Consider the following 23,918-nt stretch of genomic DNA (forward strand, 5'->3'; position numbering starts at 1 on the left):
TTTGAGGTGTGTTGATGGGCAGGTCCATTTCTGTTCTTTAGTAAATGCATTGAGGAGCAAGCTCAGAGAGTTTTCTCAACAGAAATAGATTTTTTTCAACAGGAACTTTAGAAGCATGTTTGAATTATTGGAATGATGTGAAATGCATCTTTCTGAGAGAAATGCCATTAGACATTTGATGAGGCTTACTTGAGAACAAAACCTTTCAGTCACAAGTATTTGTTCCCTCTTTTCCTAAAAGAAAGGACCAAATTTCATGCACAGGATGCTTCGTCTATAAAGGGGTCAATTTGGCCACAAGTCCTGTGGAGCAGGCTGTTTGAGTTGAGTTCCTGTCACTTGTAATTTATTTATTGCAAGGGAGAGACTTCAGATAATAACCACTGAAGAATAAAATGCTGAAGAGTTTTAATAAGGGGAATTACTTGGTAAGATTCATACTTTAGAATGATTACTCAGGCTTAACAGTGAGGAAGGAGGCTCTAAAAATTTGATAGTCTAAGAGCTTTTTCCCTAATATTGGCAGGAGATGGTGGTGGCCTTCATTACATAGGCACAGTAGGCTTGGGGAGAGGTAGAAGATTTGAGAAATGTCCCAGCAGTAGACCTGGGTTCCCTCAGTGATCATTTGGTAGAGCAGATGGCAGAGAGGAAAGTGTCACTAATAAGACCCAGGATTCTGGCTTGGAAAGTGGGATGGAGGGTGGTGTTTGTGTGTGTATGGAGGGTGGGGAGGTTGGGAGTGGGGACAGCAAGAGGAATGAAACATTCAATTTGGGGCATGTTGAATTTAAGGTTTGAAAAATATCCAAAAGGTTTTATGTAGATCTGGATCTCAGAAAAGAGTCTGAGGCCAGAGACACAGATTTAGAAGCCATCACCATACCAGTTCAGATCAAAGGATCAAAGATCATAATGGGAAACCCTTTTGTAATTTGATTACAAAACCCTTTGTAATAAGTAATTCCACTTCTTACAGTCATATTTATTTTTGGCTAGCATTCCCTTTTCTGAGAATAAGTTACACACATTTAGTAGAGATCAGGTAATTCCACATAAAAGTAATAATGTGGCCATCATTTTTTAAAATGAGTATTAGTTGCAAACATATAAAGGTAAGTTAACAAGAAAAACACCATCTTAAATTTTTCTTGAAAAATTTGAAAAAGCTGGAGATGCAACAGCCTTGTTTTCTTGAACTCAGACCTTTCAGTGCTTTATATTACCTTTTACATTACTTTTAAGATAAAATTTGCATTTGAATACCCAAGACAAATGTTGTGAGTGAAAACACTACAATATTTTTTTAAAATTATTTATTTATTTATTTATTTATTTATGGCTGTGTTGGGTCTTCGTTTCTGTACGAGGGCTTTTCTCTAGTTGCGGCAAGCGGGGGCCACTCTTCATCGCGGTGCGCCGGCGGCCTCTCACTATCCCGTCCTCTCTTGTTGCGGAGCACAGGCTCCAGACGCGCAGGCTCAGTAATTGTGGCTCACGGGCCTAGTTGCTCCGCGGCATGTGGGATCTTCCCAGACCAGGGCTTGAACCCGTGTCACCTGCATTGGCAGGCAGATTCTCAACCACTGCGCCACCAGGGAAGCCCAACACTACAATATTTGAACTCAGACCTTTCAGTGCTTTATATTACCTTTTACATTACTTTTAAGATAAAATTTGCATTTGAATACCCAAGACAAATGTTGTGAGTGAAAACACTACAATATTTAAAAAGCAGACAGAAAGGAGGCTGTAAAAAAGACCAAGAAGTGGCAGGTAGAAAAATAGAATGAAAAATGAGGAAAGCCAAAAAAAGGATATTTCAAGGAAAAGGCCATAATTGTGAATATGAAGGTAAGGTAAGGAATAAAAAATGTCCGCAGGATATAATAAAGAGGAACAGGGTAATAGGTGGCTTGGGTGTAAACAGTGCAAAAAAGGTGCTAGAAACCACAGAATTTAAAAAGAAAGTAATCTTTATTTGTTCAAGAGAAAAAAACACCTTAGTAGTTCATTGACTTTTAATCTTTAAAATTTTTTCTTCTAAAAACACACACTCTCACACATTAGAATATAAAATTTGTTACCTACTCTATGTTTTTTTTTATGCTGCTTCTCCTCTATCCTCAATTTTTAGCATTATATTGTTAGTATTTTCTCATAAGTTTTTTCCTTGAAATTTTTTTTAGTGGCAGCATAGTATAGTCATGTGGATAATTGATGTAAGTACTTCCCCATTCTTGTACTTTAAGTTTTTTTTGCCTTTTTTTGGCCATTAAAAAGAATAAGCACTTCAATTAATGATATAAATTTTTTTGCATATCTGATTATACTAGATCGAATTATTTTGAATATAAGTTACTAGAGCAAATGGATTTCAAGATAGATCACATCAGTTTTCAGTATATGTGAGTGACTATATTCTGCACCCTCAGCAATGTGGATTTCATGAGTTAAATATTTGGTGGTTCCATCAGCTATTGAATATATATGTAAATGTTTCTTACTGTGAAGGTGGATTCTTTGTCTTAATTTGGTTAATTTTTCTTTAGATACTTTGAAGCTATGTTATTGGGTGCATTACAGATTTAGACCTGACATCTTCCTTGTGAGTTGATCAGTTTTTCATTAAGTTCCCTTTCTGTCTAATAATGCTTTTTGTCTTTAAATCTACTTTATCTGACATTGATGTAGTTTCCTGAGCTTTCTTTTGCTTAATATTTTCTTGGTATAGATTTTCCCATCCCTTTACCTTTAGACTTTTCTGTGTACTTACAATTAAAGTATATCTTTTTAAAGCAACATATATTTTCAAAATGCAATTTGCCAATATTAGTTTATTACTCACTGTTAATTTAATATTTGTATATTAATTTAATTTAAATTAATTCAAAAAAGAATATATTTGAGTTTATTTCTACCACCTTATTATCTGCCAACTATTTTAGGGTCCTTTTTCTTTCCTTCCTTGCCTTTTTTCTGGATTAATCAAAAAATAGTTTTATTATTCCATTTACTATATTTTAGTGGTTTTCCTAGAAATTATAACATGCATCCTTATTTCAGTCCAGTGCTAACTATTACTTTTACAACTTCTCTAGAAGCCTAGAAACTTGGATATTTAAACTCATTTACTAGTTCTTTCTTTTGCATTATTGTTCTATGTTACAATATACACGCGAACTATAACTAGTTTGCATATATTTAAAATTTTTTAAACCATTAAAATTATTGTTTTGTACAGTCAATATTTAGTTAACCCATGTATTTACCCTCTTCATTCCTTCTTGCATTTTTGACTTTCAGTCTGAGATTATTTTCATTTTACCTGAAAAACACCCTTTAGAATTTGTTTTAGTGCAGGTCTACTGAAGACAAATTTTTTTAGTTTTTGTCAGAAAATGTCTTTGTTTTGCTTTAACTTTTGTAGATCATTTTCTCTGGATGTAGGATTTTAAATTGGTAGTCATTTTCTCTCAGCATTTTAATGATGCTATTCCATGTGTTCTGGCATTATTGGTTTTTGTAAATAAGTCAGCTATAGTCTTACTGTTAATTCTTTGAAGGTGATGATTTTTTCCCCTCGTATTGCATTTAAGAAATTCTCTTTGACTTTGGTTTTTAAAAGTTTTAGTATGTTGTTCCTCGGTATATTTTTCTTTGTATTTATCCTCTTTGGTATTCTTGGCAATTCTTCAATCTAAAGATCGATGTCTTTTTCAGCTTTGGAGACTCTCCAACCACTATTTCTTGAAATATTGCTTCTCCCTCTATTCTCTTTCTCCTTTCATGTTATGACTCAATTTACATGCACTTAAGGACCTTTTAAATATGGTGGAAATATCCCTTATATCCTATTCTTAATGGTCCCTTAATTTTTATCTCTCTGTAGATAGAGTGTAGATATTTTCTACTCCCCCTATTTCCAGTTCAACAATCTTCTCTTACTAATATATGTCCACATTGCTGTTAAATCACTATTGAATTCTTAATTTCAATTATTGTATTTTTCAACTCTAGAATATTCATTGAATAGTTTTTATGAATGGCGGTTCTCTTCTGAAATTCCTCCTTCTTGTCTTATAGTTTTGAACATGTTAATAAAAATTATTTAAAATTGCACACCCAGTAATTCCTATATCTGAGACCCCGATGGGTTTGTTTTAATGGCCTCTTCTTTTTTTACTTTGTCCTGTCTTCTGACATGCTTAGTCTCTCTTTTCTTTCTTTCTTCCTTTCTCCCTTCTTTCCTTCCTTCCTTCTCTTAGATGTTATCTTTAAAAAATTTAGAAGTTCTGGAGTTCTGGTTATTTTTCTCCTAAAGAAGCTTTTATCTGGCAGCTAAAATGGGCAGATTACCTTAATCCAATCAGGGATTGATCTCAATTTAGTCTGGGCTTCGATTTTTGTGAGGCCTATTTTATTCATAGTCAACTCTGTCTTTTAGGGAGCAGTCTTCTGGGGCCCCTGCTGAAGACACAGGGCATTTACTGGAGCCGCTCCCTGCAGGCCCTGTCTTCCCAGCTCTATGAGACTCTGACAAGCACTGCTGGATTCTTCAGCTTCTTACAGAAGAAACTTTCTAGCTGCTGTCTCATACAGTCAACCCTGTGCTGCTTTTGAACGGACCAAACCCTGAAGGGGAAACGTGGTGCTGAACCACTCATACCTCTGAGTTTCCCTGGCTGCCTTGCTAGCCCCAAATTCCAATTATTGTCTCCCTAGCTATGTGCAGCTGCTAAAGACTAAACTCGGCTTCTTTCCTCCTTTACCAACACCCCCCCCCCTTTTTTTGACATACCTAGCAATAATCACTTTATTTTTAAATTTAATTTAATTTATTTGTACAGCAGGTTCTTATTAGTTACTTATTTTATACATATTAATGTATATATGTCAATCCGAATCTCCCAATTCATCCCACCACCACCCCACCCTCCATATATTTGTTCTCTACATCTGTGTCTCTATTTCTGCCTTGCAAACTGGTTCAGCTGTACTATTTTTCTAGATTCTGCATATATGAGTTAATATACGATATTTGTTTTTTTCTTTCTGATTTACTTCACACTGTGTGACAGTCTCTAGGTCCATCTGCATCTCTGCAAATGACCCAATTTTGTTCCTTTTTATGGCTGAGTAATATTCCATTGTATATATGTACCACAACTTCTTTATCCATTCGTCTGTTGATGGGCATTTAGGTTGCTTCCATGACCTGGCTATTGTAAACAGTGCTGCAATGAACATCGGGGTACATGTGCCTTTTTGAATTATGGTCTTCTCTGGGTATATGCCCAGTAGTGGGATTGCTGGATCATATGGTAATTCTATTTTTAGTTTTGTACTCTTCTCCATAGTGGCTGTATCAGTTTACATTCCCACCAACAGTGCAAGAGGGTTCCCCTTTCTCCACACCCTCTCCAGCATTTGTTCTTTGTAGATTTTCTGATGATGCCCATTCTAACCGGTATGAGGTGATACCTCATTGTAGTTTTGATTTGTATTTCTCTATTAATTAGTGATGTTGAGCAGCTTTTCATGTGCCTCTTGGCCATCTGTATGTCTTTGGAGAAATGTCTATTTAGGTCTTCTGCCCATTTTTTGATTGGGTTGTTTGTTTTTTTAATATGGAGCTGCATGAACTGTTTATATGTTTTGGAGGCTAATTCTTTGTCCGTTGATTCTATTGCAAATATTTTCTCCCATTCTGAGTGTTGTCTTTTCGTCTTGTTTATAGTTTCCTTTGCTGTGCAAAAACTTTTAAGTTTCATTAGGTCCCATTTGTTTATTTTTGTTTTTATTTCCATTACTCTAAGAGGTAGTCAAAAAGGATGTTTCTGTGATTTATGTCATAGAATGTTCTTCCTATGTTTTCCTCTAAGAGTTTTATAGTGTCTGGTCTTACATTTAGGTACTTAATCCATTTTGAGTTTATTTTTGTGTATGGTGTTAGGGAGTGTTCTAATTTCATTCTTTTACATGTAGCTGTCCAGTTTTCCCAGAACCATTTATTGAAGAGACTGTCTTTTCTCCATTGTATATCCTTGCCTCCTTTGTCATAGATTAGTTGACCATAGGTGCGTAGGTTTAACCCTGGGCTTTCTATCCTGTTCCATTGATCTGTATTTCTGTTTTTGTGTCGGTATTCATATTTTCTTGATTACTGTAGCTTTGTAGTATAGTGTGAAGTCAGGGAGTCTGATTCCTCCAGCTCCGTTTTCTTCCCTCAAGATTGCTTTGGCTGTTCGGGGTCTTTTGTGTCTCCCTACAAATTTTAAGATTTTTGTTCTAGTTCCGTAAAAAATGCCATTGGGTATTTGGTAGGGATTGCATTGAATCTGTAGATTGTTTTGGGTAGTATAGTCATTTTCACAATATTGATTTTTCCAATCCTAGAACATGGTGTATCTTTCCATCTGTTTGTGCCATCTTTGATTCTTTCATCAGTGTCTTATAGTTTTCTGAGAACAGGTTTTTTACCTCCTTAGGTAGGTTTATTCCTAGGTATTTTATTCTTTTTGTTGCAATGGTGAATGGATTGTTTCCTTAATTTCTCTTTCTGAACTTCCATTGTTAGTGTATAGAAATGCAAGAGATTTCTGTGCATTAACTTTGTATCCTGCAACTTTACCAAATTCATTGATTAGCTCTAGTAGTTTTCTGGTGGCATCTTTAGGATTCTCTGTGTATAGTATCATGTCATCTGCAAACAGTGAGAGTTTTACTTCTTCTTTTCCAATTTGTATTCCTTTTTCTTCTCTGATTGTCGTGGCTAGGACTTCCAAAACTATGTTGAATAATAGTGGTGAGAGTGGACATCCTTGTCTTATTCAGGATCTTAGAGGAAATGCTTTCAGTTTTTCGCCATTGAGAATGATGTTTGCTGTGGGTTTGTCTTATATAGCCTTTATTATGTTGAGGTAGATTCCCTCTATGCCCACTTTCTGGAGAGTTTTTTTTTTTTTTTTTTTTTTTTTTTTATACTTTTTTTTTTTTTTTAATTTATTCATTTATTTATTTATTCATTCATTTATGGCTGTGTTAGGTCTTCGTTTCTGTGCGAGGGCTTTCTGTTGCTGTGGCAAGTGGGGGCCACCCTTCATCGCGGTGCGCGGGCCTCTCACCATCGCGGCCTCTCCCGTTGCGGAGCACAGGCTCCAGACGCGCAGGCTCAGCAATTGTGGCTCACGGGCGTAGTTGCTCCGCGGCATGTGGGATCCTCCCAGACCAGGGCTCGAACCCGTGTCCCCTGCACTGGCAGGCAGATTCTCAACCACTGCGCCACCAGGGAAGCCCCTGGAGAGTTTTTAATCATAAATGGGTTTTGAATTTTGTCAAAAGCTTTTTCTGCATCGATTGAGATGATCGTATGGTTTTTATTCTTCAATTTGTTAATATGTTGTATCACATACACCATTGTGTATCAGTCATTGATTGATTTGCGTATATTGAAGAATCCTTGCATCTCTGGGATAAATCCCACTTGATCATAGTGTATGGTGCTTTTAATGTGTTGCTAGATTCTGTTTGCTAGGATTTTGTTGAGGATTCTTGCATCTATATTCATCAGTGATACTGGTCTGTAACTTTCTTTATTTGTAGTATCTTTGTTTGGTTTTGGTATCAGGGTGATGGTGGCCTTGTGGAATGAGTTTGGGAGTGTTCCTTCCTCTGCAATTTTTTGGAGGAGTTTGAGGAGGATGGATGTTAGCGCTTCTCTAAATGTTGGATAGAATTCACCTGTGAATCTTCGTTTCTGTGTGAGGGCTTTCTCTAGTTGTGGCGAGCGGGGGCCACTCTTCATCGTGGTGCGCGGGCCTCTCACTGTCGCGGCCGCTCTTGGTGTGGAGCACGGGCTCCAGACACGCAGGCTCAGCAGTTGTGGCTCACGGGCCTAGTTGCTCCGCGGCATGTGGGATCTTCCCAGACCAGGGCTCGAACCCGTGTCTCCTGCATTGGCAGGCAGATTCTCAACCACTGCGCCACCAGGGAAGCCCCTGATTTCTTTAGTGATGTATTGGTTATTCAGTAACGTATTGTTTAACCTCCATGTGTTTGTGTTTTTTACGTTTTTTTCCCTGTAATTTATTTCTAATCTCAAACTGTTGTGGTTGGAAAAGATGCTTGATATGATTTCAGTTTTCTTAAATTTACCGAGGCTTGATTTGTGACCCAAGATGTGATCTATCCTGGAGAACGATCCATGTGCACTTAAGAAAGAAGTGTAATCTGCTGTTTTCTGATGGAATGTCCTGTAAATATCAATTAAAGCTATCTGATCTATTGTGTCATCTAAAGCTTGTGTTTCCTTATTAATTTTCTGTCTGGATGATCTGTCCATTGGTGTAAGTGAGGTGTAAAAGTCACCTACTATTAGTGTATTACTGTCGATTTCCTCTTTTACAGCGGTTCGCATTTGCCTTATGTATTGAGGTGCTCCTATGTTGGTGCATATATATTTATAATTGTTATATCTTCTTCTTGGATTGATCCCTTGGTCATTATATAGTTTCCTTCCTTGTCTCTTGTAACATTCTTTATTTTAAAGTCTATTTTATCTGATATGAGTATTGCTATTCCAGGTTTCTTTTGATTTCCATTTGCCTGGAAAATCTTTTTCCTCCCCTCACTTTCAGTCTGTATGTGTCCCTAGGTCTGAAGTGGGTCTCTCGTAGAAAGCATATATATGGGTCTTGTTTTTGTATCCATTCAGCGAGCCTGTGTCTTTTGGTTGGAGCATTTAATCCATTCACATTTAAGATAATTAATGATATGTATGTTCCTATTACCATTTTCTTAACTGTTTTGGGTTTGTTTTTGTAGGTCCTTTTCTTCTTGTGTGTTTCCCACTTAGAGAAGTTCCTGTAGCATTTGTTGTAGAGCTGGTTTGGTGGTGCTGAATTTTCTTAGCTTTTGCTTGTCTGTAGAGCTTTTGATTTCTCCATCAAATCTGAATGAGATCCTTGCTGGGTAGAGTGATCTTGGTTGTAGGTTCTTCCCTTTCATCGCTTTAAATATATTGTGCCACTGCCTTCTGGCTTGTAGAGTTTCTGCTGAGAAATCATCTGTTAACCTTCTGGGAGTGCCCTTGTATGTTATTTGTTGTTTTTCCCTTGCTGCTTTTAATAATTTTTCTCTGTCTTTAATTTTTGTCAATTTGATTACTATGTGTCTTGGTGTGTTTCTCCTTGGGTTTATCCTGCCTGGGACTGTCTGTGCTTCCTGGACTTGGGTGGCAATTTCCTTTCCCTTGTTAGGGGAGTTTTTGACTATAATCTCTTCCAATGTTTTCTCAGGTTCTTTCTCTCTCTCTTCTCCTTCTGGGACCACTATAATGCAAATGTTGGTAGGTTTAATGTTGTCCCAGAGGTTGAGATTGTCTTCATTTCTTTTCATTCTTTTTTCTTTATTCTGTTCCATGGCAGTGATTTCCACCATTCTGTCTTCCAGGTCACTTATCCTTTCTTCTGCTTCAGTTATTCTGCTATTGATTCCTTGTAGTGTATTTTTCATTTCAGTTATTGTTTTGTTCATCTCTGTTTGTTTGTTCTTTAATTCTTCTAGGTATTTGCTCTTTAATTCTTCTATGCCTTTGTTAAACATTTCTTGCATCTTCTCAATCTTTGCCTCCATTCTTTTTCCGAGGTCCTGGATCATCTTCACTGTCATTATTCTGAATTCTTTTTCTGGAAGTTTGCCTATCTCCACTTCATTTAGTTGTTTTTCTGGGGTTTGATCTTGTTTCTTCATCTAGTCCATAGTCCTATGCCTTTTCATTTTGTCTATCTTTCTGTGAATGTGGTTTTCATTCCACAGCCTGCAGGATTGGAGTTCTTCTTGTTTCTGCTGTCTGCCCTCTGGTGGATGAGGCTATCTAAGAGGCTTGTGCAAGCTTCCTGATGGGAGGGACTGGTGGTGGGTAGAGCTGGGTGTTCCTCTGGTGGGCAGAGCTCAGTAAAACTTTAATCTGCTTGTCTGCTGATGGGTGGGGCCGAGTTCCCTCCCTGTTGGTTGTTTGGCCCGAGGCGACCCAGCCCTGGAGGCTCAGGCTCTTTGGTGGGGCTAATGGTGGACTCTGGGAGGGCTCATGCCAAGGAGTACTTCCCAGAACTTCTGCTGCCAGTTTCCTTGTCCCCGTGGTGAGCCACAGCCACCCCCATCTCTGCAGGAGACCCTCCAACAGTAGCAGGTAGGTCTGGTTCAGTCTCCTATGGAGTCAGTGCTCCTTCCTCCTGGGTCTTGATGCACACACTACTTTGTGTGTGCCCTCCAAGAGTGGATTCTCTGTTTCCCCCAGTCCTGTCAAAGTCCTGCAATCAAATACCGCTAGCCTTCAAAGACTGATTCTCTGGAAATTCCTCCTCCTGTTGCTGGACCCCCAGGTTGGGAAGCCTGATGTGGGGCTCAGAACCTTCACTTCACTTCTCTTTTCTCTTTGGATGTGAGGTATCTTTTTTGGTGAGTTCCAGTGTCTGTCTTCTTGTTGATGATTGTTTAGCAGTCAGTTGTGATTCTGGTGCTCTCACAAGAGGGAGTGAGTGCACGTCCTTCTCCTCCACCATCTTGAACTAATCTCTTTACTACCACTTTTTGCTTTGCTTCTCAGCTTCTCTCTTGGTGCCAACTACTAATCCACAAATGCCTTGAGGGGAAAAGAAGTGTAGAATATTGGATTCCCCTCACTTTGTGTTTCCCTGCCTTTCAAGATCTTGACTCTCAAGTCCTGACTGCCCTGATGGCTCTCTTGTTCTTTAAAACAGGTTTAAAAAAATTATCCACTTCTCAAGTTGTCCTTGGTGGAAGAGTTGGTCAAATCCAAGCTCATAGCCAGAAGCAGAAGTCCTTAAATATTTTTATTTTGTGTGAATAATAAGTGATCTTTATAGATCCAGGACATTTTTTATTGAAAGTATTTTTTCTGTTTTGTTAAAGCTCATTTTTAATTTATAGAAGTATTTCATATGTCTGTTGTCAAATTTATTAGTTTTTTCCTTTAAGACTTCCATTGATGCTAAGAAATAGTTCTTTCCTTACTTCTCCAGATATTTTTCTATTTTTTCCTTTGGTTTATTTTTACTTAAATTTAATTTTTCAATTGATATAAATTTAATTTTGTTGCATAGAATTTTGGGAAACTTATTTTAAAAATTATTTAACCACTATTTGTTGCATGAAATATTTTTCCCTACTGCTTTGAAATTTCATCTTTTTCATATAGTAAATTATTACCTATACTGTTGATTGAAGTAAAAATGCAAAACGTGAGAGCTGTGAGTTTCAGTTTTATTTGAGGACTTATTGAGGACTATAGCACAGGAGACAGCCTCTCAGATAGCTCTGAGGAACTTCTCAGAAGGGATGGGGTGGGAGGTCAGCATATATGTAATTCTGGAGAAGGCGTACGTGCAATCAAGCACACAGCTCAGTGGAAGATTGCTGCTAGTCATGAGGAACAGATATTTCAGTTAATGATTTTAGTACTTTTCTATGAATGGGAAGATGCAAGACAGTGAGTTCTTAAAATTTTCTCCTGAGAATACCTAACTATCTGAAGGCCTGTTCTGCCAGTTTTCCCGCAGCACCGACTGCCTCATTCCTGATCTCCGTCCTGAACTCCTTTCAGGATGTGTTGAAGACCAACAACTGCAGTGGCTAATGACTCAGTTCTTGTAAAACTGGGTGGTGAGGGACCATCTTTAGTTGGCAATGCCTTGCTTTATTTCTGAATTCTCATTGATCAGACTATTATTATACCTGTAATCTGCTGTTTCGGTTATTAAACTTTAATAATTGATTTTACTACTTTGTTGTTCAGGTACTCTTATTATTCTTATTTGTCAATTTCATCTTGGCTGTTCATGTCAGGATTTCTTTGCCTACAGTGTCAGAAGTGATTATGATCCGAACTAAAGTAGTAATAGTGGAGATACAGAGCAAGAACAAAGTGAGTGTTATTGATTATTGCCACCTATAGTGCTTGAGGGATTTGGAGGCTGGATATGGCATCTCCCATGATGCAGCCTTCTGGCTTGAGAAAGTGAGAGAATTGTAGTGTCGTTAACTAAGATTGAGAGAAAGAAAGAAGCAGAATGTAACAGAAAGGGAAGATCATTTGTTGAAAGAGCAAAAGCAGGAGTAGCAAAGACAATTGTAAAAGATTGGTAATATTTTGAAATAGCTTCTTTGACTAGTAAGATAGAAAGTTGATGTGGGAAAATATTTAAAAAATCAAGTGAAGTCCAGTTTGGTTTAGATATCAAATGAAATTTGCTGTGGTACCAGTTCTAACAGATGTACGATTTTAAAGGAGCAGTCCATAGCAGCTCTTTTCATATATTCAACCATGTGAGATACAGTTAGGCTGTAAACAATTTTTGTAGTCGATTGAAGGGCCTAAGCTTGGGAGAAGGGGTGCAGAAGGCAGACTGATCAAGTTTAGGAGGTTTTTGAGCAAAAAAGTTGCAAATGAGGAAGTAGAAGCTACTGGTGAATAAACTATTGATGTGGCCTTATAAATTTTAGTTTTGTAAAGAAAGAAATGAAGCCAGGCAGACTATTGCAAGTATCAAATATGATTTTAAGAACTGAAAGAGTTTTATAAGCTCTATATCAAAATAAGGCAGTGCTTTTTATTTTCTTAGATATGTACGTGAAAGTGGAGCTGGGATGTGCTCTGACCCTCTCTATCTGGCTATGCTCTTTGCAGCCTAAGGCTAAAACAGTTTCTAGACAGGGAGCCTGGAGTCCAATTTATAGGGAGAATATGCAGCTTCTTAGCTTCTTTCACTGTATTTATACCAACCAGTGTTCTTTTAGTCACCCTTAAAGAGACTTAAAAAATACCACCTTGAGCTGTATACTCTAGCTCTAAAATATTGTCTTATTTAAATACAAAGACTAGAGAGTGGAATATTTTTAAGAGATTTACTTTTATGAGGCTTCTCTTTCTTCCTTTGACTTTGGTCATCCTCACCCCTCCCCACTGCAAATTTGGACCTCATGATCAGAATTGTAGAATTTTGGCCTTGGAAGAAATTGTACAATTTATTTGACTCTAACTTTTTCTCCATTAAATAAATGAGACAAATGAGGGACAGAGAAGACAGGCTGATGTCACCTGTAAGTCAAAAGCAGAGCTAAACCCAGGAAATTCAGGTTTCCTAATAACGGATTTAGATACTTTCACTATAGTGCGGCGATTAGAAAATTAATATTAATTTACTGTATCACTTTGCATAGTACACTCCTCCCCCACTCTCCTTTAATATTCAGTTTTAATGTGGAAGAATAAAAAGTGGCTTCGATCCTCTCTCTTCAGAGTATCAGATTTCTGAAAAGAGCTGACACAAAGCACTTTTGTAACCAAATTTAATATAAAAGCACTGAGAGTATGCAAATAAAGCACAGAGCCAAACTTTAGAAGTGAAGTAAAGAGATAAAGAATTAATATGGTGCCCTTTTTAAGATTAGACTTCAGTCCTGAATTTCTGTTCTTTCCTGGTTGACAAGCCACAAGCAACTGTGACCTCAAACATCCTAGCCCCTGCTTGAGATGCACACCTGGACCAGCGACAGACAAAGAGAGCTACTTGTCAATTCTCGCTTTTTTGGCAGTGTCTGTTCAGATATGCTCACCACACCCCCATCCTGTTCTACTTCAGTGTTAGAAGGAAATGAAGCCACAATGAGAACTAAAAAGAGCTGTAACACCTTTTATCCCCTGCCTCCTTACTGCCCTCCCCACACAGAGCTACTCCACCCAAGTCAGGCTCCAGTGTGACATTCCTGCCTGAGAAAGGAATGATGAGGTGAGACTACACTTGCAGACAAGTGACACCCAGAAGCCAAAAGCTTCTGTAAGTACCAGGTCTGCACAAGACCCAAGCCAAAGCAATGGCATTGTCGCTGGAAGAATTCATCCACTCTCTTGACCTCAGGACCCTCCCCAGGGTCCTAGAAATTCAGTCAGGCTTCTATTTTGAAGGTAAGCACCTTCCTATCTCTGGCTAGAAAGTGCTCATGAGGTATATACTCTTGGGAATTTTAGGGTAATTTTTAACAGAATATATGAATTCTGTTAGAGGAAAGGTGGTCATCAGAGAAAGTAATTAACTGAGGAATGGTAGAGACCCAATAGTGTTGGAGAAGGGAGAAACGAGATAGGACTCTGGGGGTGGGTAGGGACTAGGAATTGAGTGAAGCTTCTTGGCCTTCAAATAGTTCAACACGAATGATGAATTATTTCTGCCTTTTCTTTGAAATTGGTTGTAACTCGAGTGAAAAGTTAAGTTTTCCATATCTGTGTTTCTAGAATATAAAATATAGTTTTAAAAAAAGCAACTATTAAAAGCACAGCATTTAGAAAGAAAACGTCACCAAACTCTTAATCACTTCTAAAAGTTGCTTGTATCAGCGCTTCTCTCACTCTTTCTGTAGTGGCCTAACTTCCAATTTCTGAAATAATGGCATTCTTATTTGAAGGTATAGAAGTTAATGTTTACTAATTACAAGATAATTTTTAAAGAATCTATGGCAGAGTTCTAAAGTCAGAGTTCAACTAAGATTATTGAATAAGTTAGTGTGCTTTGGTGTAACTTACTGTATTAATTCAGTAAAAGAGCATTAAGACCTACAACACATACAACACATACCCTAGAATATTTAAGCAGTGGTTTGAATACATGTAAGGCAGAGTCATTTTCTGGGCAAAAATGCATTTTTGTTTCCAAGAGTCGTAGAATTGAGTCAGTAGTAGAATCAAATACAGAAAAACTACTGGGAAGATGAAGAATTTTTGGTAGGCAAATCTTTTCCTTTTATAGACAAAATAATTTTTTAGGTATTATATTATGAAATAAAACAAAGCTTGACAAATGTCAGACCCAGTTCATACACACACACACACACACACACACACACACACACACACACACACACACAAAAGCACACATACACACACCTGTAGGCAATGAATTGGTGCAGGCAGCCTTCAGTTTTATATAGACCGTTTTGTTTAATTCATTTGTAAATTGATTATTTTGAATCAGACCATATTTTTCCATATATATAATATCATGAAATGTATCTTTGTTCTTAAGCTGGCCCCAAGTCATTTTTTTTGGTCTCATTTTTTTGTGCTTTTGAGGTTTCTCGTAAGAAAGTTCTTCATGCTCGGTTTACAAAGATATTTTCCTGTTATTTTATATCAACTTTACAGTTTTATATTTCACATTTAATTTTTAAACTATGCCATGAAGGGCAGAGGAATCCAGTTTTAGCTTTTTTCCGTATAGTAACCACAATTTCCCAGCACCATTTACTAAGCTAGTTATCCTTTCCCCTTTGGTTTGTGTTGCTGTCTTAAAATTATGCTCACATCTGGGTTGGTCTGTCTCTGAAATATCTCTTCTGTTTCTTTAGTCTGTGTTTTCTCAATTGTGTTGAAGCATTATTTTTGTAACTATGGCTCTGGAATAATAGTTCATGTATAAACCAATCTCTTGTTTTTACTCCTTTATTCTAAGTTGATGTAGCTATTCATAGACCTTTCAAACATGTCTTTAAATAAATCAACTGATTACTTTAAAAATCCAACTGGAATTTGTATTGGATTATATTGATTTTATAGATTAACTTGGGAAGAATTGAGTTTTACACTAAGTCTTACAAAAGAACATAGTCTCTCCATGTGTTCAGACTATCTTTATCTTTTAATACTTTACTATTATGTTATACCTCAATTAAGAGAAAGAAGCATACACCTTGATGAATTTTCACAAATTAAGTACATTCATGTAACCACCATCGTGGTCAAGAAATAGAAAATTACAAGTATTCTGGAAGTTCCATCTTATACCCTTTCTCAATCATTATCCACGTTCCTCCCCAAAAGTAACCATTATCATGAATTTTGCCCATTTATGAACTTTATATTAATGGAAAATTATAATATGTATCTTTTTATGTTTGGCATATCTGTTCAACATTATCTTTGTAAAATTAATCCATGCTCTTCTATATAGCTTATTTATTCCAGTGTGTATAATATTCCATTGGATGAATATATCACTATTTATCTATTCCACTACTGATGGACATTTGGATTATTTCCAGTTGGAGATGTCAACAGTAATGTTGTCATGAACATTCTTGTACATGTGTGTTCACATGTGTATAGCATTCAATTGGGTGTATAAATGAGTGGAATTGCCACATGACACAGTGTGAATACGTTCAGCCTGGGTAGTTAATGGAAAACAAGTTTCCTAAGTACTAATAGTTATACCACTTTACATTCCTACCAGCAGAATATGAGAGCTCTAATTAACCCATATTTTTGACAACACTTGATATTATCAGTCTTTTTAAAATAATTGAGATTTAATTTAGATATAACATTGTATTAGTTTCAGGTGTACAAAATAATGATTCAATATTTGTATGTATAGCAAAATGATCACCACAGTAAGTCTAGTTAACATTTGTTACCACATGTAATTACAATTTTTTTCTTGTGATGGGAACGTCTAAGATTTACTTTCTTAGCAACTTTCAGAGCCTGGCTGTCTCCTCAAAAGACAAGGATTTAATTATGTAAGTGATAAGGCATACTGATAAAGCACTGGGTTTTTAAAAAATCTCCCTTATGATTAAAAATGCAGCCAAGTTTGAGAACTACTACTGTAAAATTGGTTCTCCCATTTATTATTAGCAGTGCATTGGTTTAGAGAGAATTCACATCATTTTAAATGAAGTCTTCTGATCCACGAGCCTTGTATATCTGTCTAGTTATATGAATAGATCTCTTTTCGCTTCTGTCAATAACATTCTATAATTTTTATTTGTGGAGTTCTTACATTTCTATTTCAGATGTATTCTTAGTTATTTGATTTTTAAAATTCCATTATAAGTGGTATCTTTTGAAGTTTTCATTTTTTCTTTGTTGTGTTTGTTGAATTCTAAGAATATATCTTTAGATTATTTTAGATTTGTTATATACACATTTAAGTTTTCTCTGTATATTGATTGAATCTTATTTCTTCTTTCCAATGATTGTACTTTATTTTCCTTCAGTTGAAGTAATAGCTAGTGCTTCTAGTATGATATTGAATAAGAGTAATGATAAAGGACCTCCTTGTGTCACTCACAACCATAGAGAGAAAGTTTTAATAATTTATCATTAAATATAATGTTTGTTTTAGTTTAAAGAAGTTTCTAGTTTTCTACCAGTTTTTAAAGAAGTCATGAATGTATGTTTAATTTATCAAATATTTTTCTATAACTTTTGTGGTGATAATATGATTTTTTACATTGATTTTTTTTGAATGTTAAGCCATTTATTTGTGGAATAAGATCGATTTGGTGATATATTACTGAATTCAGTTTATTAGTTTTAAAGAACTTTTGTATTTCTTTTAGGGTATGAAATTGGCTTATAATTTTTATTTCTTATAACATCCTACCAAGGTTTTTGTGTTATGTTGAAATTATAGAACTTCTTGGGTTAAGTCTTTTTCTCTCCTTCTAAAGATATTATATAAATTAGATGTCATTTTTTATTTAAATATTTAGTAGAATTCCAAATGAAGCCATTCTGAGCTGGGATTTCTAAAGTAGACATGTTTTTAATTATGACTTCAGTTTTTTAAACAGTAAGGTCTTCCCATCCATGAGCATAGTTTATCTCTCATTAAAACAAACAAACAAACAAAAAGCTCATTTTTTGGATTATGTATTAGAAGTTTAAAAAAATGTCTCCATAGAGATCTTGTGTATTCTAAGCTAGTTCCTAGAGTGCAGACACGTACACATACTATATTGCTATATTGACAGATATCGTATTTCCTCTGTTCTCACTGGTTACCACTGAAATGGAAAAATGCAGGTGAATATTATTAGCAGTACTGATGAACTCTCATTAATTCTCATAGTTTATCTTTTTTATTTCTCTGGTTTTCCTAAACAGATATTGATGTCATTAGAAAATATCGAGTTGTGTCTCTTCCCTACTATGTTCAACAACTGTCTGTTTTTTCTTACCTTCATAGTATAGTCCAGGGCCTCCAGTACTGTGTTAAATAATGGGAATTCTGAATCATAAAGAAAATGCGTCTAAAATTCCTCCATTAAGTGTAATGCTCTAGAACTGGTCTTTAACTATCACTAAATTAAGCAAGTTCCTATCTATTCCTTGCTTTCTAGGTATTTTCATAATAAATAGGTATTGAACTTAATACTGTATTATTGACTAAGATAATAACGTGGTTTGGTTTCTTTAGTCTGCTAATGTAAATTACCTTTAAAGACTTTTCAAATTGAAGGATCCTTTCATATTATACGTATATACATTTGAAATACAGTGTAGGAATTTGATATTATATTTAAGATATTTGCATTTGATCGTAATTGAAATGAGCTAATAGACTCATCTACTATTTTAGATTCAAGATAACACTAGCTTTCTAAAATGAGCTACATAGATTTTGTTGTTTTCTATTTTCTGAGGTATTTGCAAAAAAACGAAATGGGCTTTAAACTCTTCCTTTAATTTGGTAGAATTCTGTAAGAACTACTGGACATGTAATTTTTTGGAGGGAAATCAGAATTTGGTTTTGTTAAAATTCTCTGTTGTTTTGCTTCTCTCATTGATTTCTGACTTGATCTTCATTATTTTCTTGCGTCCTCTGTTTGCTCTCTTGCTCCTTTTCTAGCTTCCTAGTTTAATTCACAGTCATTTTAAAAACGTTTCTTGCTTCTTGATAAGTGTGCTTAAACCTGTATTTTTCTCTAAATATTTCTTTGTTTCCCATAAATTTTGCCATGTAGTATTTTCACTCTTACTCAGTTCTAAGAACACTTTTTCCTTTTAAATCCAATGGCTATTTATTTTATTTACTGATAATATAAAATTTCCTTTAGCTGTTCTTTGCTTTTAATTACTAATTCTCTTGTATATTGTTAGAGAACAATAGTCTGTATTATATTATTGTTCCTTTGAAATTGATTCAGGCTTCCTTTATGACATGAAACATGTCCTATTTTGGAAATATTTCATATGAGCTCAAAAAAGCATGTTTTGTTGTTTAGTACACTATCTCTCTATATATACCAAATAGCTTGTTTTTAATTGTTTTGTTCAGATCTTGCTCTCACTGCTTATTTTTCTTCTGCTTTACCTGTCATTTTCTGAGAGGGTTATGTGAAATAGTCCTTCAGCAGTTCATTTTTCTAGTTCACTCCTAATTTCTTTCTATCTTTTGTTCCATCATATTTTTGAGGTTTAGTTGTTGCATGCACTTATGCTATGAGGGTTATATCCTCAACTCTATTATTATCATCCTTTTCCCTATATAGCTTTTTATTAAGTCCTATTTTGTTTGATAATCATATTGCTACTCCAGTTTTCTTTTGGAATATTTTTTTCTAAGCATTTATTTCCATTTTTTTGGTGTCTCTTGTTTTAAGTGCAAGGAAACATATTCTTCCTCCTCTTCATGCTTCTCGTGTTGGTGCAGGCAGGGGAACCAGGTTTCACCTGTGCTGTGGTGATGACTCCATGACAGGAGATTTTTGGGGAATGGAGGTTTGAAGGAACTTGAGGAAGGTGACATGAAGTCATGTAAGGTTCTGTGGTACTGGATTGAATACTCCCAGTTTACAACAACAATGATAATAGGCAGCATGATACACTCAATAGCATGTTGCTCAGGCACTTATTGAATTGCCCTACCTCATGAGATAAGGCATAGATCTGTGTGCTATAAACTCAGGACTTGGCCTTCTGACTGTTTACACATGAGAGATGATTTCATGGTCAACTTACAACATTCAACATTTGTTTTGTCCCTCTCTTAAGAAAAAAGAAAGCTTCATCATAACCTTGAAAATTGATGTGAAGTTTTTTTTTGATGTGAAGATCAATTGAGCTATTGTATATAAAATAGTTAGCAAAATGGCTGACTAATAGAAATCTTGCAGTAAATCTTAACTATTATTATTGTGATTACCATAATATTGGCATATTATGAGGAAAACTGATCAACCATTTCTAAAAAGTAAAACTAATTTGAATTCCCCTATTGCTGCATATCCCAACATAAGTTAAAATGGAGGAAAAATATTAAAAGTTAAAATATTAACAATAAAAATGCTCAAAGAAGCCACAGAAGAATATTAAACTAGGGACTCTAAAAAATGAAAACATTGAATTTATGAAATAGAAAACTTCCTTCTTGAAAAAACTTACACAAATGTGGATGAAAGACAAACTACAAACTGGGAAAATATTCACAATATATATAGCAGATAGACTGTAAATATCCTCAGTGTATAAAGAATTTATTAAATAACAATAGACAAACATGAATATAAAATTTTTAAACGGGAGAAAGATATAAAAGGCAGCTTACATGCCAGAATCATATAAAAATTTTCAAATTTACTAACAATAAAATGCAAATAAAGCAATAAATCACTCAATCATTTCTTAGGTCACAGATATTAAAAAGATCCACAAAACCCAATGTAGGTGTGAATGTGCAGAAATGAGGGGAGGCACAGGCGGTGGGTGTGTAAACGGTTACAGACTTTTTAGGTCTCAACTGGGCAATAAGCATCCACATATAACATGTTCATAAACATCTGCCCTCTAGAAATTAACTTAAAATATAATTACAAAAAGCAAAAATGATTATATTACAATGATCATAGCAGCATGTTTTATAGACAAACATCAAGTGAGCCTCAGCATGGACTAGCTTATATACATTACAATAACACATTATCAAGCATTATTCAAAAGGCTAGAATCATGGAGGGGATGGGGTAAGCTGCTGCCCTATTGGAGCTTATGTTCCAGTGGCTGGAACAAATGACAAACAACCCACAGGTTTAAAATATACACAAGTACCATGAAGATCTAAATAGGTAGAGAGTAAAGCAAAGCAGAGGGGAAGAGATGATCTTTTGATAGGGTGATCAGGGCAGATATCTCTGATGAGATGAAATTTGAGCAGAGGCCAGAATAAACTAAGCAAATGAGCCTTGCACATTTCTGGAAGAACATTTCTGCTGAGGACAGAGCAAGTGCAAACCACATAACAGATTTCTTCATCTAATTAAGAAACAAAGAGGAGACAGTGAGGATAAAGCAGAGCAATTGAAGGGAAGTGTAGTGGGAGATGAGGCTGAGGACGTGGGGATGTACAAATTTTGTAGGCCTTAAAGGCCATGGAACACATAATTTAGTACAGAGTGGGGCTGGGGAAGCAGGTGGAGACCTCTAAGATAAAATGATCAGGGAAGGCCACTCTAAAGAGCTGATTTAGTAGCAGAGACCTGAATGTTTAGAAGGAATCAGACAAGAAAATATCCGGGAGATGAGTGTTTCAAAGAGTGAACAGCTAGTGCAAACATTTGGGGACCAAAAGGGGCTTAGTCTGAGGAAGAGAAAAATATCCCTGTACCTTGAACATACAGAAGAAAGCAGAGAGGAAATCTTATGAGAAGAGGTTTAAGGAGTGGGCAAGAGCATTTCAAGGAGTTTAGATTTTATCAGTGCTAATGACCAGTTTGCAGCAAGAGATTGACAGGACCTGATCACCTTTTTAGGAGAATCATTGGCTGCTCTGGTGTTAGTGGGGCAAAAGTGGGTTGAGACACATTAGGACCATGTAATAATCCAGAAGAGAGATCATGGTGCCTTCATTCAGCTGGAAGAGAAATGACCAATTTAGTATATGCTTTGGAGGTAGAAATGTCAGGACTTGCTAATGGATTTGATATGAGGTGTGAGGAAGGGGAAGACTAAAGGATTCATGGGAGGACTTTGACCTAAATGATTAGGTTTGTGCATTTGACAAAGTTATGAAGATCTGGGGAGAGAGAGTTTTGGTGGAAAAAATAAATTATATATAATTTATTTTTATTTATAATATAAACCTTAAAATATCAGTTTCTTTATTGATATTTATGGTCATTCTAAGGCATACAAAATAATTAAAATTGTAAGAGGATAAAGTAAATATAAAATTAATAGTACTTTAAACATTAAATAAACATTATTTTAAACATAAACATTTAAATTTAAAAATTTAAAATTTAAATGTAATTTAAATTTTTATTAATAATAAAACCCATTTTCTCTCACAAAAGTTAACTTTGTTATAACATATTAACTATTATTGAACATTATTGAAAATATTAAACATTTCCATTACTGAATACTTCAATACTTGTAAAAATGTTGATTTAATATCGTGATAGAGTGATTCAAAGACATAGCTCTAATGTATTTATTTCAGTACTTGTAAATAATAGCTCTTAAAGATATCTTATAAAGGTCCAGTATACAGCATATATACACCATATAAAATATATGCTTAGGGAAGATTTATCATTAATGTTGGTGGCCATCAATCCATATGTGAAGTAACCTTCTTTATAAATCTGGTTTTGGCAGTTTCTTTAGACAGCAATTGTATGTAGCTAATGACAAGTTTGTACTAGGAATAGAAGTGTCATTCTGCCATCTTCTTGATAGGGTCTGCAATTTTCAATTCTCAAATGTCTTTGTAGGCATCTTACAAAGTTATTGTCTATTTTATGCGAATTGAAATTAGATTATAGTAATTCTTAAAACAACTTTACTTGACACATGTAAAATCCATTATATGGAGGTATTGCAAGTATATGAATGAATTAGGACAATACTTTTAACTCTCATTTTTTTGGAATTCCCAATCTGTCTCAATATATTGTGGACTATACGTGTCATGTGACCATCTGATGTAGGAATAAATTAAGATTTCTTTATTATTAAACACTAATGGAGTTTAAAATTAAATTTTAGAAAACCTTTGTATTAAATATTAGTATAGGTTAATTTTGTTTATGTAAAAATGAGTATGAATTGAAGGTCTAATATTTTCTTCTCTTATCTCACATCTTGTAAAAATAATCATCATAGATTTTTCTCTTTCTTTCAAGTACATCATAGAATTGGACTTCCCTATACTTTTGTGGCCATAGGACTTGCATTGGCCAATGTAATGAGAGCAGAAATAAGGTGTATCATTTTGGACTGATGCTTTAAGAACTAGTTCATAATTTAACATATTTCATCCTGGTAGATCATGTCAAAATGGAGCCTTCAACAGTCTGGGTCCCTAAGTAACTATAATTATTAGAGACCCTGCCCTCACCCACTTGAACTGGACATGTAATGGAATGAGAAATATACCTTTGTTACTTAAATCTCTGAGAATTTGAGGTTGTTCGTTATCTCAGCATAACAAAATTTCCTTACTGATACAAGTTATATTTATTATGACTGGAACTGCACTTACTATCAGTTAAACAAATTAGACATTAGACATTCTGGAGAGAGTCCTATAATGCCAGGAAAGTTAGTTGGTAATAATGTTAGCGCATGTTTATGGAAAGGTGAGTTCGCCGCTCTGTATTCAGGAAATATCTGTTGCTTCTCTGACTATTCTGCATATTGCTAACATTACCATCTAACACTATTTACTTCATATATGTAACCAGTTTGGTGTTGACTTAAAATTTTTGCAAAAACAAAGCTTGTTTGCATTATGATCTTGTTCAATGAACTGGATATTGAAAAAAATTCTATTTTTCTCTATAGAAATAATACGTGCACATGGCTAGAAAGTTGCACAAAGTAGAAGCACAAATATTCAATAACTTCATCAAATAGAGAGAAACATGATTAACATTTTGATGTATTATCTTCTAATTTTTATAAAAGTATGAATTAACTTTTAAAAGGAGAAAAATTGATGCCAGTTTTCCCCCCATGCTTTATCCAGAATATCACCACTCGCACTGCAACCTCCATCTTCCCCCTTGGTTCAAATCATCATAACTTATTGCCAGGATTATCAAAATCGCCA

General features: G+C 35.3%; 1 protein-coding gene across 1 annotated transcript in view; it reads left to right on the top strand.

Annotated features, from left to right (window-relative positions):
* The first annotated feature begins 1,625 nt into the window (after nucleotides 1–1,625).
* The window catches only part of THEMIS (thymocyte selection associated), a 167,775-nt gene continuing 145,482 nt past the window's right edge, over nucleotides 1,626–23,918 (top strand). The window contains exon 1 of the mRNA XM_082474663.1: nucleotides 1,626–13,987. Coding sequence (XP_082330789.1) covers nucleotides 13,897–13,987 — 91 coding nt within the window. The 5' untranslated portion in view covers nucleotides 1,626–13,896. The remainder of the gene's footprint in view (nucleotides 13,988–23,918) is intronic.

This window comes from Balaenoptera physalus (genome assembly GCF_965194825.1).
Source record: "Balaenoptera physalus genome assembly, chromosome: 9".
Taxonomy (NCBI): domain Eukaryota; kingdom Metazoa; phylum Chordata; class Mammalia; order Artiodactyla; family Balaenopteridae; genus Balaenoptera; species Balaenoptera physalus.